The sequence below is a fragment of the Ixodes scapularis genome, unplaced genomic scaffold, assembly GCF_016920785.2.
Source record: "Ixodes scapularis isolate PalLabHiFi unplaced genomic scaffold, ASM1692078v2 PGA_scaffold0__279_contigs__length_252992795, whole genome shotgun sequence".
In the NCBI taxonomy this organism is placed as follows: domain Eukaryota; kingdom Metazoa; phylum Arthropoda; class Arachnida; order Ixodida; family Ixodidae; genus Ixodes; species Ixodes scapularis.
In genome coordinates, this window is record NW_024609835.1 from 44,430,685 (window position 1) to 44,450,200 (window position 19,516).

The following is a 19,516-nucleotide window of genomic DNA, read 5'->3' on the forward strand; positions in this document are numbered from 1 at the left end:
AATGTAGGCATACCAATGTGCCAGAGTAACACATGCCACGAGTCATTCATTCCCAAAGCCTCTCTAGACAAACCACTTACCCACTTGCATTGTCAAAATTCGGCCCTATACTCCATTCAAATCCGCTGTTACTAAGCTATTGTATAGTGCCGTAAGCTGATTTCTGTCTTGTCCTTGTTGTTAAGTTTCATATTGTTAGTTTTGTACGACCCGTTCTCCTCCGCCATGCAGTCGACCAGAGAGTAAAATAAAAAAATCTGGTTCTCTCTTTCTCGGAAAGAACACCCACCCGCGAACGCCTTGGCCTCGTCGGTGGGAACGGCCCTGAGGTGTCTCAAGTCGTTCTTGTTGCCCACCAGCATGATGACAATGTTCTGGTCTGCGTGGTCCTTCAGCTCCTTCAGCCAGCGCTCCACATTCTCGTACGTCAGGTGCTTCGCAATGTCGTACACGAGCAGAGCCCCCACCGCTCCCCGGTAATACCTGCGCCGGCAAGAAGGAAGCCACGCTGTCAGGGCAGTCACTAAGATACACTGGAGACTGCAAGAGGCACAGGAGACTGGATATACAGACCAGTGTCTGCTCTGTTCCATGGGTGCCACCACGTTTCTTTATACTGACACCAACACAACAGGGGGCTGCACTTTGTGCAACACTCAGTTTCTTTAGAAACCTTTACACACTTCACAGTGCAGGAACATCAGAAATGCTTAGTCACGAAGCTCCAAGAACACAGATGCTAAGAGTGCTGTAAAAAGCAAAAATCTTTAATGCGCAGCCCCTCTCTTCACAACAGTCTATGTTTGAGATTAATTTTCATTTTTATTGCTGGGGGCAAGGACTTTGAATACTGGTTTATACTTGGAGATAGTACAGTAGAAGATAGAGACCAAAAAGTCACCAGGAAATATTCTAGGACATAATACAGTCACTAGGAGATTTAGGAGACAGGAAAGGTAGTCACTAGGAGATATAGCGGACAGGAAATATACTGCAACGTTCCAAGGAAAGTAAAACAGTCAGGAAATGAAAAGTCGTCAAGAAAGAAATTAGAACATAGTTCACAGAATGCATAAAGGATGCTTCCCATCATAGAGGGGCCATAAAACATTCGCCATGTTAGTTCAGAGAACAGCCCAGTACATGTAACAATACATGTACACATCTTGCGCAACTTAGACCCACCCTGACCAATACCAAATGTTTGATATATGACAAATGATCAAATGAGACCTCCCAAGTCCTGAGCATGGGCAGCATATAGAAGCATACAAAAGAAACTGAAGCTCTTTTGCTACCAGATAAAGCAATACTTAATGTCGCATAGTGAGAAAAAAAAAATTGTGCAACATTACAATATGGCAGAATGAAAGCCTCAAAATGTTTATTGACATCTTACCAAGTTACTTATTTCCTAGGCCAAATCCCTTAGCAAAGCCTCTTCTGCCACTCTTTTCAGGCAGCAAAATTTTTTTTTTATTTTCAATGTCTGGATGGTGCAAGACAGTCAGTGCATTCATATAGACCATATTATTTACTTAGAGGTGTTTACACATGCAAGTGCACACTGGTCCACAAGATCCAGCAGCATCAACAGCTCTAATGATCCACAATTTTTTTCTAAAAACCAGGAAAACAGCATGTCGGTCATAGGAAATATGTTTACTAGTTTGATAAAAAAAAATGTTAATAAAAGGAGGACAAAAATCTACCACAACACTGACTTGTTTGGGCATGTTTACCAGCCAATCTTTTTACGCTGTGTCTAAAGTATGTCTGATGGACCCGGCCAAGCTTCTCGAAGATACATGCCGTAGACGTATCCATAATTTTCTACCAAGTCCGTCAGACTCTGATGCAATGAAAAGCGACACAACCAACATGTTGCTAATTCCATAAGCCATTCTACAAAGCAGTAAGAGGAATGTAGCGAATGATCTCCCGCATTGCCCATCCATGTTTTCATCTCCAAATCAATCCAACACAGCTATAGTGGGCCTGGGGAGCACAGCGAATCCTGGCGCTGACATCGTTGATCCCAAAATAAAAGAATGATAAAGAAAGCTACAAAAAATAATGAAAAAGAAAGTTTCAGAACATTTGTTTTGCTCTGAAGTAGCCAACTTCAGTTTTCTTTTGTAGACGCCCAACGGCTGTGTTTTCTTGCAAAATGAGGCTAAAGAGACCACACAACAGCCTCGCAAGTATTTGGCTGCTTGTTTGTGTTTATTACAGCTTCACCAGCGATATGGGCCTCCTGGAGCCACTATGTTTATGCATGTAAACGTGACAAACCTCTTCCTTTAGAGTTATCAGAATTATCTATGCCACATACATCCAGCATATATTCAGAAAAATTGACTGGATCCATCCGATCTACCTTTGAAGGGACACTGACACCCCGAAATATTTTTATTTTTTGCCAGTCAATTTAACATGGTGTCAGAAGACTACCCAATCAATATTTTGCTACAGCATCACATATATTTTTAATCAAGTACAAAAACGCAACTGCTCGAGATCGAAACCGAAACTGAACTGGGGAGGAAGAAGAAATATAGAGGAGGAGGGTGTTGACAAAAACCCCTAACTCTGCAACTTTTTTTTTTTTTTTTCAATCAGCGTATTGGCAGCGTTCTAGAAGCCACAAAGAATGAGTAACATATCTTTTTTTCTATTTTTAATACTGAATGTTTTTTTTAATGACCCAAAACTTTGATTATATTTGGTGGTTGTGTCTAAACCATAGAAAATGGCACATGACCACCGAGAAGAGTGAGCATGCCTCAAATCGGCCAGTTCTCAATTGGCGCTTTTCGGGCTAAAAGAAAGCCGCAAATTTGTTTCTGGGTAGTTAGGCTGTCATGTGTCATGCACAAATAAAAACCTTGACGAGCATAAATATTGTGTCACTGTCCCTTCAAGAAACCCCACCAGATTCATTCAACACGTCTTTAAGAAACCTTACCGAGTCTATTCAACATACCTTTGAGACGCAGAAAGCTTTTGAAGCAGCAACAGTGTCCCAACAAAGCATTCAAGACACTTGAGACTTCCACATAGCAATGTTGTGTGACAGCTGTCTGCATTGGGTGTGTCAAATAGTTGCTATCACAGGCGACGACAGGCTCACTCAGGTCATCGTGCTGTGTTTTGTTAACTACATTTGGTATGTATTAGTGATGGGACGAATCGCCAGGGATTTGGATTCTGACAGACTCGGAAATTTCCAAACTTCCCACGACGAATATTCAGCAGATTCGGAAATTCGTCACTCGTTGCAGACGGGAGCGTGAAACTTGTCATAAGCCTCGCGAATGCAGTCAGTTGTGTTCTTTTTAGGTACTGTTACTGCATATAACCAGATTTCGTCTTGTTTATGTCAACGTATGGTATGTACTGTCATTCTAAACCCTGGCCTGTTTTTAAACAGTGCTTGTTTAAAAACAGGTGTGGTTGCCGTAGGCTTAACCAATGCATGGTCTCGGTTTTTGTGCGGTTTCACAGTGATCGGTAAGATGTAGCAAAACGCTCTGTATTATACGTAATGTGGTGCAACACAAAATAAATATATTCAGGCAAGGAAATGATTTGTCTCCTTGTCTAGAGCTGCGTATATCTGTACCTGTAAGGCGCGAGAGCGAGATGAATGTTGCTCGTCACAACTTCGACCGCGCACCGGCAGCGAAAAAAAAGTTGCTAATTCGCACTGTCGTTTCTCCGTTCTCAGCAAGTCGGCCGTGAAACGTTACTGTAACAAAATCTGATGTCATTAATCAGAAAGGTGCAGATGCACTACAGGGGATTAAAAGCATGGCACAAGGAGTTTCAGATTGTTTCCCGTGTTCCGATAACAATACCTTAGTGGACAGATGTTGGAGAAAATCTAATCTAACATACGCACTTGTGTGGTGCGTGCCCCTATGACCTTAATTATGGGCACGAAATATGTCTACCGAACAGCACATACGGCATCAATCTTTTGCGGCGATGAAATCATGCGCTTATATTTCCACGTGCACAGAACATGCCTATTTTGGTCGTAATCCGGAACCGACTTTCCCGCTATGTTTGGCTCGACAAACATCCAAAATAATATAAACAAAGTGGAACATTTCATTTATTACTATAATATTATATTACAACATTATTTTGTGCAACTTGTAGAATTTAGTGAATTTAATATCACGAAAAGTTGAAACACTCATCGATGTTTGACCGCTGATCTGGCGACCATGGCAACGCTCCGAATCTTTCCGAACTGTTCTGAATCGCTTGAGACTCGGCTACTCTTCCACATCTTTCCAAATCTTCAGATTCAGTTCCAAATCTCGCTTCGGATAAAGATTCGTCCCATCACTAGTATGTATATAAGACGGTGCTTTTGATGAAATAAACATATGTGTCTCGTTGCCTCGCTGCTGGCTATGCTACTTCCTTTCTGCATCCCCGCAGAATAAAATGCAGAGTTTGATCTTAAGCACCGCCCGGGCACAGACCAACGTTGGCAGTGACTGACATACAAGCGAGCAAAGTTACCAAGCTTCATTCGTGTGTGTTCAAGTAGTATGCATACATTTGATTTCTTCTTTTTAGTTCTTCCAACAGCAGCAAGAGATATCCTGGAACTAACATGGACGATCAGCTTAAACAAAAGTGGTATGCCCACAGCCGCTACTGTTATTGCACCATCGATGAGGTACAATTCCCCTCATCCAATAAGAGCTTGGAGACGAGCAGCAGTGCTTTTGCTTGCTAGGAAATAACTGATTTTCGAGTTATCTGCATCTTGAAGCTATCGCTATAGTTGGCGACAGGTAAGTACGCAGTAGCAGCCCCACCTCCAGGACGAGCCCGCTGCCTTCCATTGTGCTTTGGCTGAGCCAAAGTTTTATCTAAGGTAGAAAATTTGCCTAGATGTGGGGCTTTTTAAAGCGGTAGTGCAACAATTTTAACGTTGAAAAAATTTGCAGCTTGTATTTTTTATATTGTTTATCTAGGCGCAAGTGAGAAAAAATGCACCACCCTCCCCCGAAAAATTGCTATTCCACCGCGTAATCGCAGAGGAAAAACAAATTATCTGCCGACCTGCAGCCGCGTGTGGCGGTTACGGGAACTATGCTGTCGTGTTATTGGAGTACATGTGGAATTAAAAAAAAGCAGCGCCCCTCTACTTCTACGCTCACCATCAAACCCGTGGCAAAATGTCTTTTGTCTAAATCGCTCGCCTTAACCTTTAATGATGCCAATCCTTGAAAAGTCTACAATCGCGGAGGGAGTGGCTGGGGGCTATAAAGACAGAACCCAAAGGGTGGTACCCCAGTGACGTCACTTGAAAGACGGCGCGATAGTTGAGTGGTACACTTTGATCCTCTATTTGTTTGAGTTTTTAAAAAATAAAATAGTGCAAGAAAAGATTTTTTACTGTTTTTTGTTTCATACACTTTTCCAAAAAACGTCCCTAGGTCACCGCCATGTTGCTGATGTGACTGGTGCAACTCTCGGGCCCTCTATCAGCCAGAAATTTTCTGCCACTCCCTTGGACTTCCTCAGCACGATTCTTTACCCATGTTTTGTGTTTTCTGGCCCCTCTTAAAACTTTCCACTTAATTGTTTTTATGCATGCTGCATACCCTTTCTGTGTTATCTTCCACTGTGAGAAATAGGGCTGGTAAGTGCCTGCCATTCAAGCGTTTCTGCTCGACATTCACGGGAAATATATTAGGGGAAGGACACTGAACAGCCCTCGACGCAATTTTGCAAACAATGACAACTGTTCTTTCCACTCCCAGAGATAATCTGCAGAGAGTCCTTCCCAATCATCTCTAAAAAGAGTCGTTCGGGTTGTGGTAGGAAACGGGTCAGTCGTGTTTATTCTTTTGCCTTGGTACTGGCATGAAAAAAAGAAGCTCTCCCTAAAACGAGGTCATCTTAGATTCAGTCCGATCGTCAAAATGTGACTGTCAGCGACTCTGACAGTGTTATTTGAGATCTTTCTCAAGTAAATTATTTTCAGGTAACGCTGCACTGTGTGGTACGTACAATATATTGTTAGAATGTCAGCACTGGCTAAACTATGTTCATGTCCTGTCCATAGGTAAACACATTATTTGAGAGTGTGAAAAACGTCTTCCGTTGTAAATTATTTTCTATAGCTAAGCACTTTGTCATTTGACAAGCGGCTAATCGGGCAACACAGTCGAAACTTATCGTAAAAAAAAAAAAAAAGACAACTAACATTTTAGCCACATTCATTCTGTCGCGTGCATACCCAACAAAATTACAGCTTTTTTTTTTTGTTTTACCAAATGTGGTACAATGCTTTCTCACCCCTTTTGTCCAACGTCAGGTGTGTAGTGCCTGTAAGCACACAACTTGGTTAGAGCCGAAACGATGCGCCACACTCACGCGCTAGTGATGGCACGGTAGCGTTCCTGACCAGCCGTGTCCCAGATCTGCGCCTTGACCGTCTTGTTGTCCACTTGGATGGAGCGTGTGGCAAACTCCACCCCAATGGTGCTCTTGCTTTCCAGGTTGAACTCATTGCGCGTGAACCTCGACAGCAGGTTACTTTTGCCCACTCCGGAGTCGCCTATCAGGACCACTGGAGGAGGTGAACAAAGACATTTGGACATGCCAGTCAACAAAAAATTGCAAAAACAGGTACAACAAAAAAAGTGGTTAAGGAAGACAGTGACGAAATTGAGACGCATAATGGCATCCTTTATTGTCCAACAAGACTACAACACACAAGTGTTGGAGTACTCGGGGCTGCCAATACGTCTTAGGCAATAAACGAATGCTATGACCTACCACACTTCGCAATACGGCAACTTTTCTGAAGGTGCCACCATTTCTTGCTGCATGCCGAACAACATGTCTGAATCATATCTTATGCCACTCGTGGCCAAGTACCAATCATAAGCAATAAATTTCAGGTGTGTGAATATTGAAGTTTCAAATTCAAATTGAATAAAATTGTCAGAATTAAATTAATCAAATATTTAGTACTGTTGACAAAATTAAGGTTTATTCAGGAAAGCAGTTCATATGGTGAAATAGCCCTTACAGGCCTTGAGATGGATCTAAATCAAGCCTATGCTCAACAGTTATGACTAATGAACAATTTTGACAAGAAGTAATTTGCTTCTTGTGCTTCTCAAACAAAGCAGTCATGCTCCAAGCTTCCCAAATGCGCTTGACGAATACCCGGGATTTTTTTTCTCACCTATACAGCTTTACTGTTTAGTTTTACAAATATTAAAAATAAAAGTTTGGCATTCGTATTTGATTTAAAGGGGCACTGACACATCAAAATCATATTTTTTTTTATTATCCGAAACGATTGAAAACGATGCCGGGACATTACCCTCAAAATTTGAGATTTGGGAATTCAGTATTCGTGAAGTAAAAAAACAATTTCCAAATGCCGAATTCGAAGTTCCCGCGCGATCGGCGCCGGTGCCTTGACGTCAAAAATTGAGGAGACCTGAGAGTCCACTTTCCTGTCACCACTCCCTGCTGTTGCCATGGCGACCCAAAGCGAGGAGGATAGGAGCGAGCGCCGGCTAGCGCCGGCGTTGCGGCGGACCGGTTTTGAGCGGTGTCGCCTGTTTTCCGTTGGAGGGTTCAAATCCAGGAGACGGCACCACAACGAACTCCCGATTTTTGGTATTTCAAAAAGAAGGGCCGTAGTGCGTTCGCAATTGCGTTAAAAAACATGTTTTAAGATTGCCGTAATTAAATGTTATAGAGATGTCGCCTACAAAGCTTCTAAATTTCCTGATTTTTGACGTCACCGATCAAAAGAAGCGAGGAGGCGAGAGGCGGGAAAATCAAACGCCAAAAAATAAAAAGGCGCGCGCGCGCGCGGGAAAATTTTTTTTCGCGATGCGGTTTTTTTTGCGTGTCTATGACTACAACTTGCATCGTTTTAGACAATAAAAATAAATACGACCTTTGGGGTGTCAGTGCCCCTTTAAAGGGACACTGACACCCCCCAAAATTTTTTTTTAATTTTTTGCCAGGCGCTTCATTATGGTGTCGGAGGACTACCCAATTAATATTTTGCAACAGAGTAGCGTATTTTTTTAATAAAGCCAAAAGACGCAACTGCTCGAAACCGAAACCGAAACCCGACGGAGGTCGGAGAAGTGGAGAGAAGAGAGCGAGTGGCGGAAGTCACGTGGCTACACCCGACCGTTTTTTTTTTTTTCTTTCTCCTTTCCGTAGCAGACGACATGCGGCGTATGGGAACTGCTCGCCGTGGGATTCTTTCGCAGTTATGTATGTTCCGCTCGTTGTTCTGTACTCCAAGATGAGTTGTTTTGTACATTGAGGAGTTGGAGATGAGTAGTGAGTGCCCGTGGTGAATTTTGATCGGCTTCGAAAAGAATACACCCAAGATGTTGCGTGAAGAGCTGGCTCACATGTCCTGCGTCCGAAACAGAAGTGGCATTGTGCGACAGAGTTTCCGAAAGATCAACGGGATCGGGACCAATGGCTGGCTGCAATTCCTGTAGAACATTTACGGGCACATCGGAAAGTGGACGCTACCTGATTTATATGCTCCTTGCATTTTGTGGAAAGTGATTACATTGAGTTCGCAGGTGTCAAAAAGGAAACCCCATACCATTTAATTCAGCGACGTGTCGTCCACAACATTTGTTTATTTATTTTTTGTTTAGTTTTTTTTTTTCGTTTCTTCAGTGATAATTGTAAAAAAAAAAAAAAAGAAATGTAGACATCGAAAAACATGAAAAAAAAAAATGTTTCACGGGGGATCGAACCCGGTCCTGCAGCGTGTGAAGCGGACGTCTTTCCCGCTAAGCTACTGGGGCATATCGAAACTAGGGGATCTCTTTGCTTAGTAATAATTTAGCCGATAAACTGTAAGTTGGAAAGTTTGCTGCCGATTTTCCTCTAGCAAAAGCACTCCCGGGTCGAAGTCGGGATGCACCACGCATAGGCGACATTCTCACCTCCTAAAGAAATCGTACGCGTGCATATTCAACTCGAAGTAGACACGTCGTGCTAGACGTTTGCGCGAGCGATGTCTTCAGCCACGAGAAGGGAGCGACGGCTCGGCGACGTCTTCGTGCAAATCGGCTTGGTGGTCGGGCGTGTCGTACGGGATGAATACCAATTCTTTTGATCAGTCCCAAATTTCTCTTTTAAAGGTAGACAGAATTCGCCAGTACCGCGAACGACAGTTCTGAAATAGAGGTCCCACGCCCGTCGTCCGCTGCCATCGCCGCCCCTGCGAGACCCACGATACGCGAAACGACGCACGCACAGAATGCTTCCGGTTGCCTGTGAAACTTTTTTTTTCAATCAACGTATTTGCAGCTTCTTAGAAGCCACAAAAAATGGGTTTCATATTTTTTTCTATTTTTAATACTGAGTGTGTGCCTTCAGTGACCCACGACTTTGATTAAATTTGGTGGTCGCATCGATACCTTAGAAAACGGCCCGTGACCGCGGAAAAGAGAGTGAGCGAGACTCGAACCGGCCAGTTCTTGATCGGCGGTTTTCGGGCGAAAGAAACCGAATTTCGAGCCGCAAATTCTGTTCTGCGTAGTTGAGTTCTCATATGTCACGTACAACTAAAAACCTCGGCGAGCATAAATACCCTGTCAGTGTCCCTTTAATGTTCAACCTTTTTCCCCATTATTCAGCACTATTCGATATAAATTCTATTCAAAATTTACTATTTGCACACCTCTCGAACAAATTACACAATGCTTGCCAAATTAATTAGAGCTTCTTCATATTGTATCAGCTTTAGTCATAGGGTTGGGATTTTTCAGTTTAAACCGATAAAAGTACGCCGAATCCATTTTCGGAAATTCGGTTTTGACCAAAAAAGGTCAGTTTTTAAGTTCGGCATTTTCGATTTCAACCTATAAAGGCTGATAAAAGTATGTCGAATTTATTTTTTAAAATTTAGTTTTAACTGGAAAAGGTCACTCTGACCTTGCAGTCGTACCGCAGAGCCGTGGCGAAAAAGTGGAACGACGGTGTCTATCGAAACGTGTCCGAATGAATGGGATACACGGATGCCATCACAACATTTTGGTTTAATGTGCGCATCATTGATCGAAACATGAAGTCCGAAATGCCTCATGACTTCACCATATACGTGCGTGTTTTCAAACTCGTTAGGAAGACTGAATTGATGCAAGCTCTGCATCAGGGATGGGCAGTATTTCAAATACTTTGTATATTTTGCATTTGTATTTAATTACAAATTGGGTAATGTATCTGACGTGTGTATTTTAATACTAATATGTGGGTATTTCAAATACAATTGTAATTAAATACAATTTTGTGGGCGAAAATACATCCCTCAAATTTATTGTCCCAATTCATTTTGCTCATCCTAAGAAGTGTCCAAAGCTGCTCTTTCTTCATCTCAACGCCAATGGCAACAGCAAACCAAGAAACTCTTCATCTCTTCATGCACCAGTCCTGCGGCAGTTCGCGTTTCGCTCACCGTGGGCGCCTGCAACACTTGCCTGTATTACGTTAAATAAATGCTATTGCCAAAGTTACAATTCTTGCTTTTATGCGTGTGGTTCTAAGATATAGTCTAAATCCTTTATTCGGCCATGGGGCTTTTTTCTTTTTCCCCTCCGGCTTAATTTTAAAGGCACTGTCCAGAGCAGGAAGAAAACTATGTTCTGCACCGAATGCAGTGTCTCTCAATCAAGCACAAGCGTTTAGTGACTTTGTGATTACGGTGCTAGTCCAGGGCAAGAATAGTGACGAAATTGACGTTCACAGGCAGACTGGCTAAATAAGTGTCTGTGAAAACTTGTGATGCTTTCCAGACTGATTTCCATCCATATTTTTGCCTGGAACATTCTAAATGCGCGAATCGTCTGATTTTCGTAACTGGTGCAAGTTGCAATAAAAAATTCTCTAGTTAGTACTGCGCGTCTTGGTCGTCTCGGTTTTTTGTTGGTCTATACCAAAATGTAAGACAAAAAAAGCTGCTTGAAGCTCTGTATTTTTTTCACCTATTACGTCCAAGCTGATTACATTTTTTTGTGATTATATTTCTATTACGTTACTAGAGCATCGCACACTAACTCCCAAGTGAGCGATGCAAAATTAAAATGATACCCAAAAACCTGTTGCAGGTGCCCTGAAGTCGCTGACGCAAATTTTGAGGAATGTATTTGGGAAAAGTACTTGGAGGAGACCAAATACATTTGGTTGTATTTGTATCTTGTACTTTAATGCTTTTTTTGAATTGCAATTAGATTTGTAATTAAATGCATTTTTGACAAAGTATTTTGTATTTGTATTTGGACACATATTTGCATTATTTTGCCCATCCCTGCTCTGCATGTTGTGGTGTGCTTAAAAACGTCGCACCGTGTCTCTTTTGGCGTTCACAATTGGTTGACGGCCAATTTTGGTGCAGGCAGCGCCTCATCTCCTCAGCCTGCCTATGTCCAGTGTTAGCGTTGAGAGGGCATTCTCAAAGCTCATTGTCATATTAACAGGAAAGAGGAGTCCGGATCCACAAAGAAAACCTGGGAAAGTACAAGTGTGTGTGCACTATAATAACATCACGTAATCCTGATATACAAGGTGAAGTTCCACGATTTTGGGCATATAGGCTTCATACCCGACTTGTTTGTACTTGTATTTTTCTTTCTCGTTTCTTTTACAGTTGCACACATTTGCCAAATGAAGTGTCGATTTCTTTTTCAGTGTATCTGTACCGTTATTCTTTGAATAATCACAAATATCAGAGTTACAAGGATAATTTGATCCGGTGTCCATTGGTGTTTATTTTATATTCACCAAAAAAAGCTGATAAACTTTCGTGGGCATAAATATACGCCGAGAGAAAAAAACCGAAAATAGAATATTAAAATAAACCCCAATAAAAGTATGCCGAATTTTTAAAAAATGGAAACCGAAAAATCCAAACCCTAGTCATAGTCGACGACAGCTTAAGAGTTTAGGGGAAGCTTCTCCCACCTCTTTCCACTTCAGCAGAGCAAACGCTGGAGAGGAGGGAGCCCAGTCTCCAGTGTCCGCCCCGACTTTTCTGCTAGGAATGTTTTTAAAATTACTCGAATATAACAAAGTGAAACATCCTGTTTGATGTGGGCCAGCTATGACTGAGCCAACTGGGATACTAGATACAAAAATGTGCTCCATGATCTTTGCTATGGCATTTTAGTTCTAAAAGGGACAAGAACTGTTCAAAAAGAAATTCAGTAATGAATTTGCTTGAATCAGTGGGGGACTGCAGACACCAACCTAAAGGTTGCCAACTTTCCATTCTTATCATACAATAGTATCTGGGTCAGTCAAATTGTCACCAGCTACTTCCCCGGGCTAAACAATAGTGAGCCAAACAATAGAATCTCGTACGCTTCCAGCAGCTTTAGTGTGACCTGAAAATTGTCAAGTTATGTGGAAGACCAGCTTTCAAGATACAGGTCAAAGTGCTTTTCTAAACCATTTTTTTACAACTCTAGGAGTTCCAAAACAGCAGACCCATAATGCTTAAAGTGAAACAAGTGGATCTTATCCGAGAGCCCCAGGAAATAGTTATCGAGCCTAGGCTCAGGCGATTGCTAGCCCCAGCCTTGATAATGATTTCTTGAGACTGTCTGGGACAAGTCTGGCTGATTTCACTTGAAAGCTACCCCCCAAAAATGATAATCCACATGAAAACTCAGTATTGATGACAGCACAAACTTTAAGTGATGCATCAGAGAAGAAAAATGAAGTATGGTGATCTTAATATGGGCAGCCACGTTTTCCCAAAAAAGCGGCCATAATGCTAGTTGTCCATAATAATGACAAAATTGATGCATTTACCCTGTTCGTCCCTTAAAAGGTTTTCAATATAAGGGTATCTACATTATTTGGGTTAACGAGACTTGACTAATACTATACATCAGGCTTACACCAATGATTAATCTATTGTAGTGCTCTGCTCCCGCTTGTGGGAGCAGAGCAAAGCAAATGATAAAATGTCTCCAAGTGTCCATTCCCAGCATCTATTGCATTCTGACCCATTGTCTTAAAAACGCTTACATGTTAAAAGATAACTACAGGAAAGCATATGCAGCACATGCCATCTGCATACACAAAGCAGTAAAAACATGCCTAAGGCGGTATCACTATAGGAGTCTTGTATCCAATCTCTCGTTAAAATCTAACGGGATGGTAGGGAGGCAGAAACGCTGTAATCACGCTTGCGCAGTCGTGACTTCAGTGAGGTAATTTAAACAGGTTGAAGAGATGCTGGGGGGGGGGGGGCTATGCTCGACGAATGTTTCGTTTCTCCTAAAAGGAAATGGAAACGACAATATCGCGTCTGATTGGTTAGAGGCTCAAATGACGAAAGCTCCCTCTTTCGTCATTTGAGGTGCTAGCCAATCAGATGCGATATCGTCACTTCCGTTTCTTTTTAGGACAAATGAAACACTTGTCAAACATAGCCCCAGGTTTGCATAGAACAAAGAACGGTGTTGATGTCGCTGGCCTGTAATAAGGCGGAGCCTCCTGAGGGGGCGGTTCACCGAATGATACTTTAGCGAATAGTTGGGCGCCGCGAAGCTGCGTTTACGTGTGGGCCAATGCACACACACATGTGGGTTCACATATTTTGTAATGAGCCGCCTCAGACTGTCGCCGCGAAGCAGCGTAAAGCGCAGCGCGGCGGATGGGTTAACGCGCGCCCCCGTTATTGCCCCGGAGGCTCCGCCTTATTACAGGCCAGCGACATCAAGACCCAAAGAACTAAGTACGCTGCTAACACGACAACATAGAACGAAGAACTACGCTGCTAACATGACAGCTCAGAACACTATGGTTTGAATGCTGACTGCCGGCTTTTAAATGCACATTTCCACCCAATTATCGAAAAAATCCAATGCACCACTGGTCACATTAAAAAAGACGAGGATAACTGAGTAATCATATGATGGATATCTGACACACAGTTCAAGTACTGTAGTTCAAGGTGACAGACATGTCGCGCATGATACACAACGGTGACATCGTCGATGTGACGAAAGCGCCGCGTTACGAAAGCGCTTATCATAAAAAAAGGTTATCGCGAGGAATTTCCTGCGGGAGTCGAGGGCGTATCCCGGTCGCACTTTTGAAAGGAGTCGAGCGAATATGGTTACCACTGACACTGGTGGCGGTGTTCTGGACGAGTCATTCGTTAACACAGCAAGGCGAGAACGCGGTCGGGACGGACTGGCGTATCTCCAAGGAAGATCTAATAAAGGACTACAAATTAAGACTTGACATGTTGACGCAAAGAGCGCGAGACGTGCCGCCGATACGAATTTCGGTCCTTCCGAAACGGTGTGTGCGCGCGTGAAGAGGCAGTCAAGTGAGCGTGACGCGGTATGGTAATTCTCAAGCCCAACGCTGGTCGACTACATTTTCCTGGGTTTACGGCCTTGAGTCAGAAATAAGGAAAAATGAACTTCGACCCGTTTCAAGCCGGCGGTCAAATAAATTAGCGCCTCGTTATTTGCGACAAATACTCTGCACATTCGCACGGAAAGACAGATCCCATGACTGAGACGTCGAAGGATGACACAAACCTCGGTGAAAATAAAAGCAAGATCCGAGATGAGTAGGCCTACGAGTTAGTAGGCGTTGCAGCAGGGACAGGGTCTGTACAAGCCTGTTTTATTACACAACGCTCACTAATTTAAGCTGAAGGGGAACTCGCAGAGCCCGAATCGTGGGAATAAAGCTTGGCGGTAAGACGCGCGCACTTTTTTAACCGAGAAAACAAACCTAGGGAACTAGGTGACACAAATGTCATTCATTACGGGGATGGATGGTAATACCTCGCTAAGCAGACAACGTGCACGATTTTAACGCACCGGTCGCGCGAGCTCTTGGGGCACCGACTGAGTTTAGAAAACGTATTCGTGGTAAAAATCAGCAGATGAACAGTCGGGCTGTAAGAAATTAAGCCTACGAATGCCTCACCCAATTTCAACACAGCGCATCCGGCGACTAGAACACTAGCTCAAACTACACTTTTGCATCGACTCGCATCGATTTGAGGCGAAGCGTTGGCACCGAGTTTACAAAGCAATAAACAGAAAATCGCTTACCTTTGAAAAGATAATCATATTCGTCATCTTTATTGGCCATCCTAAGCCGCGGACTCGGCTATTCCACTTGAAGAACAGCGAACGATGAGGCCGGAACCAACAGGAATAAATATCTCACACAGTAGAAGAGTCTTTCAGATCATAAAATACGACTCGAACGAGCGCACCGTCCGCGAAAATACACCGATTGTCACAGATAAAATATCCTTCTACGACACCGAAGAAACAAGATGGCAACGCGTTCGACGCCCCCAGAATCTGCGCAAACTCCGTGCGAAACGGAAATACAACCGGAAGTTGATGCCAAAGTGCCCGTATGTAAATAATCGCACGCGAGTTTAGGGTGTTTTACACGGGACTCGCTGAATATTGTGTTGTGGAATGGACTTGAATTGATCGCAGGTTTATTCGTTTAGACTCGCGAGTCTGGGTAAATCCAAGGTAAGCAACAGAAAGGACTCTTCACGGAGAGCGTCCAGATTTTTTTTTATTCCGGCACAATGTTCTCGCAACCCTTCCCCGTGGCACTTCCGACAAACCGGCTTTTTCGACTGACCTAAGAGATACGGGCTCGGGCTAACCTAAATAAAAATGGCACTTTCAATGCGATTCTACATTTAGCGATTACATACAGTAATTCCTGTAATCATACAACAAGCCCTACCGGGGCGTAAAAACTTGAAGGAACATTGAATGGAACATGCCAGTTGAGCGTATGTTTACAAAGCCTGGCCAAAACAATAAAAGCGATAAAACTGGAACGCTACATTCATTCACTTCTCTAACAACGTTGCGAGATCGAGCCTTCCATGTTTTAAAAACACGTCACACAATTTCAATTGGGGTCGAACAAATTTATAATACATTCTGGTGTAAACACTCGTTTGGGAGTGGTGCTCTAAATAATCATGCATTCAGCTGCGCAACTCATAACTTAACAAACCAGAGATCAGGAACACAAGTAGAACAATGTACAAACATTTTACGGAGGCGTAGACGTCCTGTGGGCAAATGGCACTCGCGTGAACACCTACTTTTCCCCGTTCAAATACCGAGCAAACAAATCCTTGTTGCCGCTAAAGGCTGCTTCACACAGTTACATCCGACTGCGACCGACAGTGTTGCAATCACCTATAACCGCTTAACACACTCGCATACCAGCGCCATCTATATTGGGTAGCTCTGGAACTCTTCTGACCCGCGTGTATATTTTTACCAATTTTTATTCATCATTTCCTCCACCATAGGCTCGAAATAGTTCTAACAATGCTATAAGCAACTATTTCTCATAAACGGTGTGCAGAGTTTACCTCGCAGATACTGCAAAACCTTCGGTGTAGTCACACACGGGTCAGATGTGTTCCAAGCTACCGACAAATGGGGCCAGTGCGTTAAGCGGTTACGAGAGGTTGCGACACATTCTGTCGCAGTTGGACAGAAACAGCCTTAATACTCGAGACACTGGCGTCCGCGCACACCCAAGTTCGAAGAGAGCCCGGCGTTCCAGGCATGCGATGGCACTATTTGGCTTCTCGTGGCGGCGGCGAGAAGAACACGCTGCCGTCAGACTGGGCGGAGAGGTCGAGTTCGGTCAACTTGAAGTCCAAGTTCTCGCTCCGAACGTGTCTGGGGAAACAGCCGCCGGCATTTGCACCAGTGGCGAACGCGGGGTTGCTGGGCCCCGGTCTTGCGCTCGGGTTTTCGGAATGGTGGGCTCGGTGCCTCTCGGGGTGTGGGTCCGTCCTGCCCGGGAACAGCTTCTCCGGGGGCGTGGTCATGAGCGGCGGTCGGGAGCGCCGGGGCGGCGGCGTGCCCAACGCCCGGCCCCGCTCCTCCCTCGGTTCGCCCGTTCTGGCGGCCAGGAACTCGTGGTAGCCCTGCAGGAGCTGCCGCACCTCCGCCTTCCTCGCCCGCTCGGCGTCCTCCATGTAGGTGCACACGTCTTCTGGAATGCCGGAGTTCCGCCAACGTTAGCGGAAGAGGAAGGACTCGTGCCCGACACGTTGAAGACACCGCAAAATGATATTTCAACTTCTCCCTCCTTAGCTTTCCTCCTCAACTCGAAAGCGAATTGACAAACGACGTGGTCGTAACGTAGTATTTCACCAAATGCGACAACTCCGAGCTTCCATCGTGTTTTTTAAGCTCACCATGAAACTTGTCATTCACGATGATGATGAGTGCCATCACGGCACTCATTGGCCACAAACGCGAATCTAAGGATTCGCCGACATATCGATCGTTGACGGGATCATACAGCTGAACGACGCAGGGTTGGTATCGCAATGAAAAGACGTTAGTCTTTTCACCACGAATTAGTCCACTACCTTTTAAAATTTTGCACTGAAAAATAAATTTTTGGTTTACTTTTTTATGGCCCACTAAACAATATGCAATTAGTAAAATCCCATCTAAAATCATTTATCTAGCCCAAAATTCGTACCATGGCCCCTTTCAGGCTGGTTCACAGACTTGCGACTTCTTACAACTGAGTGATCTCTCGCGACGGGAGAGCACACTGGCGCCACCTATCGGCTAGCCGCCGAACACCTTGGCGTTTCCGTATATACTTCCGATTTTTATTGCGCACCATTCTTTCTTTCTGGGCTCGGAAACCTTTTGACAATGTTATAAACAACCATTTCTCGTAGATACTATGTACATCTCGTGTCGCAAGTACCGCGAAACCTCTGCTCTAGTGAAATGCAGTTGCGGGGTCACCTCATAGATGCTGCCAACATGCCAATGTGTTCTCTCGTTCTAAGAGATCGCAAGAACTCGGTTGTAAGCAAACGCGAGTGCGTGAAGGGGCCTCTATCCGTGATGAGAATTACAGTCTGGTTACGGCTGATCATACTACCGCTATAGTCTGTTGCACGTCAAGAAAAGCGGGACAAGCCCCTCCCACGAAGCTCTCTGCTCGCCATGAACAAGGGTTTTCTCCTCTTAGGCATTTGCTCTGGTAAAGTGGAAAGAGTGGAGGGCTTTGGGGGCGAGCTTGTAATGCTTTAACCAATCCACAACAGGCTATAGTATAGCCGTATATAAGTTCAAGAATGTGCCAGAAGCTCTGCCCCCACAGCATTCACTCGTTGCCTTCTGTCACGATTTGACTGGGCGTGCTCGCAAGACTCCAAAGTGATACCAAAGCTAGAAAGCTGGCGCTGGAGACAACTTTTTTTTTCCCATATTCCTAACATAGTGGTCTATCACTTTTTTTTTTTGCTCCTAAGTAATGAAAAAGGAAATTTAATATTACTTTGCTTACACATGCTTAGGAAAAAATTTTTTTTTTTTTTTTTAACATCCTGGTTGGGAAAAGGAAGTCATAAAGCGAATTTACAACGAAAAAAAATTTAGAGCTATATTTACGGCGCAATACGAATTTGTAGTCGGCGCCTGCAGGTGCCGCGGAAAAGTCTCTATTTGTCACGTGGTGCTTGCGGTCTTTCAGAAGCTTCCTATGGCCTCTAAAAGTAACTTAATCATCTTTGTTTGAAGTATAAAAAAAAAAAGGGGCATCTAGCAAATTATTACTTTGAAATTCCCTGGCTTTTCTAGGTTTTCCCCGACAATTTCAGGCGAAATTCCCAGACCATTGTAGAGGCGGTTAAATATATAAGACCATTACAACACAAGGCATTGAGCATTCAGCACTGTAACAATAATTTCGCACGGGCTCAATCCAACTTGCATATTCCGAAATATTCGGGTTCGTCCAGTCCGGATTAAACGAGCACTTTCTTGCCGCCGACATTGTCTGTGAAGAAGCTATTTCCGGAAACACAATGAAAACACGACAGTCAACCACACACGTCAATAACCGAATGGCAGCATGACGCATGGCCGCAAGATGCACACTTTTGGATACTTTCGGCTTAAATTGGATTGCAGTCTGCGGCTTTCCCATTTGTTACTAAATCTAGTAGCTCTAACTAGATCTAGTCTAGTGTCGCGCTCTCAATCCAATCGAGTCCAAGGCTAGGACTGGATTTGTCGGCTGTTCCCTTTGCATCGGGTAGCACACTACATTTTTTTATTTTTTTTATTTACAGAAAAAAACCTGCTTCGCCATGAGGCATTATTGCGGGGGGTGGGTTTCATACAAACACTTTTGTTTTAGAACACGAGTAGCAGTGGGTGAGCAGAGCCCGCAAGCTCCGCTCTAAGCAGAATTAGTCGCTTATTTTTCTGCCCACAAGTTCTCAAGTCTTTGCTCAGGGCACTCGATGGCGTTTCCGGGTCATTTTCCCTGACTGGGCTTGCTTTTTGACAATATCCCTGACAGTTTCCTGATTTTTTCCAGTAATTAAAATTCCCCGGTTTTCCCGGTCGCTAGACACCGTGAAAAAACTAAGATTAATAAGTAACTTTTAGAGCCCAAAGGAAACTCC

The 19,516-nt window shown here is 43.8% G+C and overlaps 1 protein-coding gene across 2 annotated transcripts in view; it reads right to left on the minus strand.

Moving 5' to 3' along the window:
• Positions 1–289: 289 nt before the first annotated feature.
• LOC8040008 (centrosomal protein of 152 kDa) overlaps positions 290–19,516 on the minus strand; it is a 48,408-nt gene continuing 29,181 nt past the window's right edge. For both annotated transcript variants that reach the window (XM_029974475.3, XM_042286992.1), the window contains exons 21-22: positions 15,123–17,067; positions 290–483 (exon numbers count right to left, since the gene is read on the minus strand). In XM_029974475.3, the coding sequence (XP_029830335.2) occupies positions 16,643–17,067 (425 nt within the window). In that variant the 3' untranslated portion in view covers positions 290–483; positions 15,123–16,642. The remainder of the gene's footprint in view (positions 484–15,122; positions 17,068–19,516) is intronic.